Source organism: Triplophysa dalaica, chromosome 17 (genome assembly GCF_015846415.1).
Source record: "Triplophysa dalaica isolate WHDGS20190420 chromosome 17, ASM1584641v1, whole genome shotgun sequence".
In the NCBI taxonomy this organism is placed as follows: Eukaryota; Metazoa; Chordata; class Actinopteri; order Cypriniformes; family Nemacheilidae; genus Triplophysa; species Triplophysa dalaica.
In genome coordinates, this window is record NC_079558.1 from 11,339,551 (window position 1) to 11,350,873 (window position 11,323).

Sequence of the window (11,323 nt, forward strand, 5' to 3'; positions counted from 1 at the left end):
GAGTGTCCTGACACAGTGCTTCCCATTTTCTGTCGGCAATGCCAGCCCCTATTTAGCTCCTTCTTAAATGCACGATAACGCAGTTTCCCCTGGGTGACATAAAATGCTAACAATCCTGATCCAAGCCCACGTGAAATCTTATCGGTCGATAATACCCCACAGAAATGGTTTGACGAGGTTTTGACTGTCACGAATCGATTTGATTCTTGCTACTCTGTTGCTAGTATTATCCTATGTGGAGGGTTCTTGTTCTACAATGCAGTTTCTGCTTAGAGTTAAACATTTCGGTCTGATTGTTCCCTGGGGAAATGCGGTGTGCAACAGTGACGGTCAGCATCTCTTTTAGACGATAAGTCATTAATGGAGAAAATTGCATTGTGAGATGACGACATCTACTGGCAAAAAGCAGAATTTCAACGTGTGCCGACGCGCATCAAGTAGGACTGAAGTAATACATTAATTAATTAAATGATGAAATTAAAAACAGATGAACAATTTCATTGTACAAGACTGTACGCAAAATATGTTCAAATGAAAACAACTAAAATTAAATTACTTTTATCATTTTAATTTTCACGGTGACACGTCTAATAATTCGAAAATAAATGGAAACAATGACAATTTTACATCTACAATACAAGTTATTGCGTGATACTGGTATAAAATGCATGTGGTTAAATATCTGCAGATGTTTAATTATAAACACATCCAAACACTTTTATAATCTATATGGCCTAGTTGTTTTGGTTAAAAATATGCAAAATTCAAGTTGATTTGGACAGATCTTGACACTAAGATGAATAATATAAATGTTACGTCATTCTATTAAGCACATGGATTGGATGGTAATTATGTTTAATCTACTAGGCTATGTATATATTATGTATTAACGTTTTTGTGCTGCGTACGTGCGGTGAAAACAAAAATTCAGCCTCTAAGTTCGGGAGCTTTAGTTAAACAGCTTAGTGCGAGCATTAGTAATAATACATTCCATAATCACACCAAAGAGCAGAGAAAGGCTATGGTTCAAAATATTGTTTGCTAGCACTATAGACATTATACTGTATGCACGCCCCAGGTCAGAAGATCCGTATGACGTCTACAGTAGGCTATGATGTCCAACAGTTAGACAGCTCGATATATTTTGACCCGCACTCCTAAATAGGCATTTTAGACCAATAAAAGTAACAATCTTGGACCTCTCTGGTTTGACAAACATGTTCTAAATACCTTTGTCTCTTTCAAACCTAAAGTCTAAAGTCCAGCCCCCACTTCTTCCCAGTATCATCCGTGCCGTTTCCTGTTTGCACACCCAGCCCTGCAGTTTCAGTAAACACTGGAGCTGATGTCTCTGTGCGCTCTGTTGTTGTTGGACCGCATAAGCGATGGCAGGTAAAGACGAAGGGCAACTTTCGCCGGTTCTTGCGCGGAGCGACCACATCTCCTTCGTGGAGGGAAACACGCTGTACGTCTGGGGTGGATGCAGGGTGAGAGTTCTATATCGTATTTTTTTATTGCGATTGCCATTCATTGAGACTGTCACGTGAAATTACTAATAATCATGTTCAAATGAATAACTTATTATGCAACCGGTTGACTTGCACATTTTCATTTATTTTCGAGTCATCTTTACAATGACACTGACGCGCTTCTTTCTTTGCTTTACACGTTTCAGTGTGTTGATGGAAAAGAAACCTTTTTCCCCAGTGATGAGATCTTGCTTTATGACATGGAGAGTGGAGTCTGGTCAGATATTTTTGGTTCTGTTCATACTGCGTCTTATATGTTTGACCAAGCGATGGCAATTTCTAAATATCTGTCATCCCTTACTGCAGAGAGCATTTCATGTGTTTCGTGTTTTTTCACCTGATGTGGTTGACATTGCTCTTCATACAACAGTTGTTCATTATAATGAGGAAACGTGTAGTACTAGAGTTTTTCAGCTGTTCCTATAAGCCAAACATAAGACAACAACTTTCAGTTCCCCTGAGTTTTAATTATGTGTGTGTGTGGCAGGTCCCAGAGGCATATGGGAGGAGAAGTTCTTCCTGTCCTATCACAGCCATGCGGTGCATATCTTCAGGGAGTGCTTTACATTTTTGGGGGTTGTGTACGCAATGCCTACACCAACCAGGTGAGCTACCTTAAATGATAACATCATAAAGTAACACATCTTGATCAACAAGTATATCAACAGAGGCAGACTTACAGGTTTGTCAGGGCAGATACTTGCTCATAATAGGCTACACATCTATTGTTTGTGCCTTAACAAAACTGTATTGGAAAATGTTACACTACAAACCAAACATTTTATTGGTGACAACCATAAACAGTACAACATGCTTGGAATCAGAAAGGACTTAGCAAAATGACATATGAACAAACTGTGCAGGATGTTGTTTTGCAAATGTTGCCACAATTAGTATTAGAAGGAAGTTTGGTAAAGTTTTCAGGCAAATATGACTAAACAAATCATCTGGTGAAGGGAAACTATACCCCCCCCCGAACATATTTAGAGTGTGTTTTTCTTGTTTCCCTGTAACTGATATAGGCTACTGGGAGAACAAAGATGTGTTGTATTACACACCTGAGTTGTTGCAAAATTTTTAAACCAAACTTTCAGACACATCTACCGAGTCTACACTCTTAAAATAGGTCCTTCAAAAGGTTCTTTGGTTTCATAAAGAACCTTTAACATCTGAATATATAAGATGTATATCCATATATAATAGATATTATAGAAAAGTAAGAAAAGGACGGTTCTTTAAAGAACCTTTGACTGAATGGTTCTTTGTGGAACCAAAAATGGCATTGCTGTGAAGAACCTTTTAAGCACTTTAATTATTAAGTGTGTAATAAGTGATCTATTCTCCGATTGTGGAATAGAAATAGAAGAAAACATTGGGTTGCCTTCTTATTAATATGCGCAGTGATTAGAAATCACACCGGTTCTGTTTGAGATCTTGTAACTGGTGTTCTGTTATGACAGATGTACTGTGTAGACCTCTCACATGGGGAATACAGCTGGAAAAAAGTAACGGGCACGTTGGGAGCGACGCCATCTCCCAGAATCCGACATTCCTGCTGGGTCCATAGAAACAGGTATGAAAACAAGATCACATCGGAACAACTTGATATAGAGATATATTGTACAGTTCAGAATTTGCATAATATCCGCAAGGCACCATTTGCAAACAATACCAAAGTTACACAACCATGCATGTTAAGATTCATTCTTCATATAGTATAGTATTTTCCTAATATTGTATTCTGTATTTATTCACACTGTATATCCTGCACTTGCTAATTGCACTTCTGGTTAGACCTAAACTACATTTCGTTACACTGTACTTGTATATGTGTAATGACAATAAAGTTGAATCTAATCTAATCTAATCATCTAATCTAATATACGAGAAAATACAAGCAAAAAAGCTGTTGATTCATTGAAGCAGTTTTAAGAGCAGTTGATGTCATTCACAGGCTCATCTACTTTGGCGGATACGGCTGCAAAACACTCAGCCAGATCAACAACTCTAAAACATTTTTGTTGGACGAGACCTCTTGGGTAAGCAAACGATTCCTGGAAGAAAATTACAACGACAGTTTTACTGGATTTCATCTACATGTAGGTGTCTCCTCATAGGCAACAATCGGCTCGGAGGTTTTTCAGTTTTGGGGATGGAATAATGAGGTATATATGTTTGAACCTGCGTCAGCCACTTGGACCAAACCACAAACCCAGGTAAAATTGACAGAAAAAGTTAAATATTGGAAAATGTTCTCTTCTATGAACCATGAATATAAATAATGACGGAATACATAGTTTGTTTTTCTTGCTGTCTGAATCCACTTGCAGGGCCAGTCTCCAGATCCCAGATCATCCCACGCCAGCGCTACTTTAGGTCAAAAGGGCTACATCTGCGGGGGTCTGGTAAGAACCTGGCAACAAAGCCGGTTAAGACATTTGAAGAATGATCTCTTTGATTCGAGTATTATCCGTTGCATTTTAGCATTCATTTTAGGTGCAGACTCTAAAAAAAGAAATACACTTTACAGTAGTGCACAGGTGGTATTTGTTAAATTTATTAAATAATCCTTGTTAATGTTAGTTCATGTCTATATAGTTATTCATGTTAATTCATGGTGCATTAACTAATGTAATGTAGATTCAACGTTTGATTTTAATAAATTAACATGAACTTACATTAATAAGTCCTGTATTGTTCATTGATAGTTCATTTCAGCTAATGCATTTACTTATTTCTTTCAATTTAGGAAACACAGACGATAGACATTCACTGTTTAGATCTGACGACATGGATGTGGACAAAAATGTAAGTGCTTAAAGTGTTTTATTATTTATCTACAACAGCAAAACCACTACACTCTTAAATAAATGTGTTACATTGTCAATGTCATACAATGTCATATAATGTTTCCTTAATAAAGCAATTGACTGTTTCAAGATAACTTATATCTGTCATCATTTACTCACCCTCAAGTTGATCCAAACCTGTATAATTTCTTTGTTTGGTTGAACACAAAGAAAGATATTTGGAAGGATGTTAGCAAATGAGACTTCTGGGGCACCATTGACTAGTATAGTATAGATAATTGTTATGTTCTAGGGCAGTTCTATGGCACCTCTGACAACCATTCATAATGGGCCAGAAATCTTAGTTACATTCTTCTAAATATCTCTTTGTTTTTAATGGAATTATATATTTTACAGGTTTGTAACAACTTGAGGGTGAGTAAATGGAGCTGGTGGTCTAGTGGGTTAAACCACGGAACTGGTAAATCAAAGGTTGCTGGTTCGATCCCAGCAGCCACCAACAGTGTGTCCTTGAGCAAGACACTTTACTCCATGTTGCTCCAGGGGGATTGTCCCTGTAATAAGTGCACTGTAAGTCGCTTTGGATTAAAGCGTCTGCCAAATGACTAAATGTAAATGTAAATGATGACAGAATGTTAATCTTTCGGTAAGCTATCCTTTTAAGATCCTTTGACTGAATGGTCTTTTGGGGAAACAAATTGGTTCGTCTATGGCATCACTGCGAAGATCTTTTACTACCACCTTTATTTCCAAAGAGTGTATTTTACCTTTATTAACGTACGATGATACAGTATAAACTGTATGTGAGACGCGTTTTGGTGCTGTTAAGGGTGCCTTTTGCACATCAGCATGTTTTTTTTTTTTTTTATATAATTTTATTTTGCTTTTTCACTTATAACAATAACCACCCAACAACACACAGAAAAATGACACAGAAACCTAAGTAAATAATAATATACACATACTAAAATGAAAATAAATAAATAAATAACACATCAGCATGTTTTAAATAGACAGTGTGCACATGCAGAGAGCATAAAAGGTAGCAGTTTCAACAGCTACACGTGTAACTAGACTGCACATTAGCAAAATTACATAGCAGTATAATACACATAAGGAAAATGATGTAAGTCATGCAAAAGGTCAGCACACTAGCTTCTTGTCAGAATTATTTCTTATGTTATTTTTTCCATGAATGTGCAACAACATTTAAAAGCACTTAGGCATTAGGGATGAAACATTTCATAGTATTCAACTTTATACACTTTTGGTCTTTGGTTGATTTTAAAGATCTTTTCAGAAGATTTATTAAACTTAATGTCTTAATGTCAGACATAAATACACAACATTCTCTTTTTAAACCCAGAGACCATCATGCTACACATCTCCCACGGGGCCGCACTCTTCACACACTCACAGCAATCTCAGACCACAAACTCTTCCTTTTTGGTGGCCTCAGCACTAACGGCGAGGTTCTCAGTAAGTTCAAGGGTTTTGGAAACATTCGTGTCCATAATTAACCAAGACTATTTTTTTAAACATCCCATATTTCTTTTGTCTAGGTGATGGGTGGGAATTCGACACTGTAACAAAAGAATGGAGGGAGAGAGACCATGTGCACAACGACAAACCCAGGTAGAAATATGAAGATAAATCAGTTGCAAAACTTGAGAGCATGTAGATTAGATAGTTGAAAACTATATTATTTAAACATTTTTTAAACCATTTTTTTCTAGATCCTTTCATTGTGCTTTTTCCTGCCGTTAGGGGGCGGCTTGGCTCAGCCGCATGACTTCCTCAAATGCGGCTCTTTCTCTTGTCTCTAAGCTTTCAAGTGCATAAGTTAGTTTTGCAACGGGTTTCTGGAGAAAGTAGTAGCAAAGTCAAGGCGGGAAGATTTGAAACTGCAAACTGAAACATTGATATCTTCCAATGTTAGTAAATGCCTGTGTACACATTTTTGAGTATTTTTCTGCAACTACAAATTCAAAAGACAGATTTGTTTTTTGTTGTAGAGTTTTGTGCAAATCTCAACATTCAACTTCAGTTTTTTTTTGACAATTTTTCACATTGGGGATGTGAGTATACATTTTAGTGTACAAGTACAACACTTACTTTACAAGTTCCCAAATTAAAATCTACATTCTCTCAAGTTTTGCTACTGAGTTATCTTCATAATAGAATAGAAGTAATTCACTTGTGTGTGTAAAAGTTTGCCCGGAGGGGTATATTGAGCTTTACTGTGAACCATATCTGACCTCAGGTTATGGCATTCTGCTGATAATGGGAGGGACGGTGATGTCGTGGTTTTTGGAGGAAGCCAGACTTTCATCTTTCTTATGGATTCGGTATGTACACTTTAGACTTATAATTGAGATAATGTAGCTGCTTTCAAAAACATGGTGGCGTATATTCCGACCCCGGACCAGCTTTAAAGGTCAGGTTTGAAGATCGGGCTAAATCCTTTGAGCAGGTTTAAAAACAGCAATCGTACAGTCTGGAGTCTGTTATGTAAAGCCAGTGGATGTAGCTCAAGGCAGAACTAAAAGTACTGAACATAACAAACTTGACCTGAGATACCTCCAAATGAATGGATGAAGTTTACTTGTGAGCATTGCCATTGACTCAATAATTATGTGACACATTAGCTCAGGGCTCACTGGGCAATGCAGACTTTGGTTTGCTGAAATTCATCCAAGACAAATAAGTTTAACCATTGTTTAATGGTGGTGGTTGAGGTATAGACAAAGCAGATATTTTTAAAAGCTCCTGTTATCAAGCAGTAGGCTATATTTAATAAATATTCTAGGTTAAAGGGATAATTGGTGAGATTACTTGCTCTTCTTTGTCTTTGGTGTGTTATAATAAATTTCAAAAATTAAAGTGTCGTAACAAAAGATGCATTCTATATAAAAGCGTAACCAAAAGTGTTACCAGACCCTCGCAAATCTACGTCAGTTCGTGGTTTGATTTGACTAAGACCGCCCAAATGTATACCCAAGTAAGTTGGGCGTACCTGTCAGTACAATGCTTTGGAACCTGATGTTCCAAATATGATAAGAGGCGTTACATTTCCATCACACGCTTGCAGTATTTGACCAATCACTACGCACTGGTTAACTGGCCATTAATAGCACACCTCACTTTTCATAGCGATGAGCTTTGTAAAAAATCTGCTCGTTTCAGAGAGGCGGGGCAAAGATGAGATACAAAGTAGTTTTTTTACCTAAAATCGTTTATACACAATGCATTACATCTAAAACAAAAGAGAATATTTGTTTTAGCCGTGTAATATGACCCCTTAAATATACTGTAAGTGAACCTCTATCTGAGGCATGGTGTCAATTATGACAGAAGCTGATTTAGACTTGCACCTCAGTTTGGAAAAATACTTCTACACTGTTGTATTCTGACATTTACATTTAGTCATTTAGCAGACGCTTTTCTCCAAAAGTGACTTGCAAGTTGGGTCAACAATGGAAGCAATTGGGTCAAATATTCTCAGTGATTTACAAGTTGTAGAGATAGTGGGGATTTGAAAACACATTGTCAAAACAGGGAATAAGGAATAACAAGTGACAAGAAGAGAATAAATAGAAGTGCAAAAATATTTGTTATAAAAGTGCAATACTCAAGTGCCCCTATCTCTCATAATTATTGACTCATGCTATCCCAGATGTGTATCCCAGACAGCACACTCCATCTGGTTTACGTCTGTTTACGTCTATTTGACGTCTGCATTTACATCTGCAAGACGTCCGCAATTGTAACATTTCAGCCCTCCCCCTGCCTGTGTTTCCCACGTGTTTGCCTTGTCAACTGTTTTCACCTGTCCCTCGTTATTGTTAATTTGTCACGCACCTGATTCTGTTTTCCAAGAGTGTCTCCATTTGTATTTAAGCCCTGTATGTTTCTCAGTTCAGTGTCAGTTATTGTATTGTCAACCTTGTTTTGTCTACCCTGTTCTCCTGCTCCCGTGTTTGTATTGGATAGTCATCATTAAAACCCTTTTGGATTTACTTGTTTGCGATGCATCTCCATTCTTCCTCCTCCGTGTTTACCCTTGACAGAATAACCGTCCCTAAAATGGATTTTCTTCTTTGATGGGGTTGGATGATGACTCCCTTTGGGATCTGGGTCCTGAGTTCAGGGACAGACCCATTCCGGAGTTTATCGATCTCATCCGGTGGTTATTGCGTGCTCTACTCCGTTAAGCAGCACCATCCCGGATGAGATCGATCATCATCCGATTCCGTCCATGCACGCGGCGAGCGATTCAACTTACCTCGCGATCTCCCCGAGACCCTCCTCCAAAGTCAGAGCGCAAAAGCTTGCTGCCCAGCTGACAGATCCCGCTGCCCAACAGCAAGAGTTATATTTGAAGGTGACCTACTCTCTGAACCGGTCCCATCCAGTCTTCCTTTGGTCTCTGACCCGGGTCTTCCAGTGGTCCCCGAGCCGGTCACGTCCAGCCTTCCAGTGGGCCCCGAGGCAGTCCCCTCCGGCCGCCCTGAGGTCTCTGAGCCGGTCCCGTCTGGCCCCCCTGTGGTCTCCGTGCCGGTACCTTCCGCCCTCCCTGTGATCTCCGAGTCAGCCTGCCCAAAGCTCCATCCTAAAGCCTGCACCTGGATTCAGTCCAAATATTTTTTGGGGGGCGCCATACGGGCAGGATGGCTCTATTGGCCAGACCGGCCGTCTGGCTTCTGTGGCGGCCGTACCGGACGCCTTGAGGGTGTAGACCGTTCAGGAGTCCTGGATGGTGCCGGCCGCCCCAGAAGCCAGACGGCACCCTCCAGGCCTCCCAAACGGCTGGCACCCTCAAGGCGTCCGGTGCGGCCGGCACACTCCAGGCCCCCGAACGGCCGTCACCCTCCAGGCCTCCCGAACGGCTGGCACCCTCAAGGCGTCGCGAAGGGCTGTGACCCTCAAAGCCTCACGATCCACCAGAGTGGACCTCCGGCATCGGTGGCAACGTCCTAGAGACCCTCTGTACTCTCCCCTGTGTCCCGGATGGGTCTCCAGGACACCCTCCCCATTGGTTTTTCGGCGCGAGGTTATATTGGATAGTCATCATTAAAACCCTTTTGGATTTACATGTTTGTGGTGCATCTCCATTCATCCTCCTCCGTGTCTAACCGTGACAGCAATACAAAGTTTGCTCATGTGCAATCCGTCTCATAGATGTCTGAACGTCTGTTAAACATCTGCTAAAGATCTGGAGATCTTGAAAAAAATTGCTGTGTAAAAACATCTGCTTAACAATGCTAACAGCACCCACTTCTGGTTATACATGTTCTTTTGGTTGCATTTTGTTCAAACATTAAGTCATTTAGCAGACACTTTTATCCAAAGCGTTTGTGAAGTGTTTAAGAACATAAACGGGAAGTTCTTCTGGACCAGCGTTGGGTCGGCATTGCTTATGTTTTCCGAAGTGGTCTATTTTTCTGCATCAGTTTTAATATCAGATATTTTGCAAAGTTTGTGCTGACGAATGGAAGTAATAGCACACACACATCTGGATTACGTCTATTTGATGTCTGCATTTACATCTGCAAGACATCTGCAATACATAGTTTGCTCATATACAATACGTCTAGGAGACATCTGCTGTCAGACATTATATCGATGTTGTTTATGATTTAGAATGGACGAAAACTGCTCTTTCTGAGATGTGAACCACTTAGCTGTTATTAAATCACTGAAAAACCAAGGCAACACAGGGCTTAGTGGTTTTATAAAACAGATATCCTATATAGAAAATAAAATGTAATGATATAAAAACTATTTTATAATTCAAATTTAGTGACACTTAACTTAAAATATCATTGATTCTTTTTCATTTATAATGTTGTTTGTGCAAACACTATGGCTCTATCACAACTGATGGCTCAAGATCTTGATCGGTTAAACAAATGGCTTGATTTTGGGGTTGAGCTGTTTAATGACATAATTTATATGAACAATAGTTTGTTTGTTAAAACTAGTGGCACAGCAATTATATGCCTTACATTTATAGTATATTAATAAGTAAATTATGAGAGAAAATGTTCATTCATGGGTGAACTTTTTCTTTAAATCTCAAGTCAAAACCATCTGTAGAAAACCATCAAAACCATCTCTTCCGCAATTATTTTAAAATAAGCATCTTGTATTTATCTGTATAGGTGGTGGCGCTCAGGTCTCCCGCTCAAAGCCATTGTGGAGACGTGCTGCTGTTTCAGACTCAACCGTACTCACTGTCAAGGTGAAAGCCACTTGAATTTCACAATGCACCAAAAATCTAATGAAAGTATTCTTTGTTTCAGAAACACTTCATTTGTGTCAACAGTCTAACAATTTATTGGCAATTAATAAACTAGAATTATAATGATATGCCTTACCTCTTTTAATAAATATAAAAATATTTTGCATTCTAATTATGTGATAAGGATTGTTTTTCACGAAATATTTGAAATTTCCTGTTTAGATTATGCGAAGACTGCATAGGAAAACACACATTTTCTGTCCAAGAGCAAGTTTCATGGTTACCAGCCAAACTTCAGAAGACTATTGGCAAGAGGATATCCTACTTCTTGGACAATGCTCAAAATGTATATGCAGCCACCTAAATTTACATGGATAGCTCTCATTTCCTTATTAAAAGTATAAATATTTCTGTCCAAATCAAGTCATGTTTATTTGTATAGTGCTTTTAAAATATATATTGTTTTAAAGCAGCTTTGCTGCAGTCATTGTTTAAATAGCATTCCAATCATTCCACGAATTGGATACACTTGAATGTACATATGTAACTGTAGATTATTGTATACAAGAATTATTCACGTTAAATAAAATCCCTAAAATGTGCTGGAGAATGTGTGTATTATCTGTTTAGGGATTAAACATCTGAAATTTACCATAAGTGGCTTTTCTTTAAATGCACTTTATGTAACACTGACAACCATGAGCCAACAGTATTAAAAACACATTTAATAAAATACAATT

General features: G+C 38.7%; 1 protein-coding gene across 1 annotated transcript; it reads left to right on the forward strand.

Annotated features, from left to right (window-relative positions):
- The first annotated feature begins 1,298 nt into the window (after positions 1-1,298).
- Positions 1,299-11,185, forward strand: LOC130439081 (kelch domain-containing protein 1). The gene is made up of 13 exons (XM_056771506.1): positions 1,299-1,487; positions 1,676-1,746; positions 2,017-2,134; positions 2,990-3,102; positions 3,484-3,568; positions 3,647-3,745; positions 3,860-3,934; positions 4,279-4,337; positions 5,706-5,818; positions 5,902-5,974; positions 6,603-6,687; positions 10,504-10,583; positions 10,806-11,185. Exons 1-13 carry the CDS (start codon positions 1,386-1,388, stop codon positions 10,945-10,947), a joined length of 1,215 nt encoding a protein of 404 aa, XP_056627484.1. The 5' UTR covers positions 1,299-1,385; the 3' UTR covers positions 10,948-11,185.
- The last annotated feature ends 138 nt before the right edge of the window (positions 11,186-11,323 follow it).

Bases quoted from the DNA above. Each gene is read 5' to 3' on its own strand.
- LOC130439081 (XM_056771506.1), top strand. From the start codon at position 1,386: ATGGCAGGTAAAGACGAAGGGCAACTTTCGCCGGTTCTTGCGCGGAGC. The intron at 3,103-3,483 runs GTATGAAAACAA...TGTCATTCACAG, and splicing joins TGCTGGGTCCATAGAAACAG to GCTCATCTACTTTGGCGGAT. The intron at 5,975-6,602 runs GTAGAAATATGA...ATCTGACCTCAG, and splicing joins GTGCACAACGACAAACCCAG to GTTATGGCATTCTGCTGATA.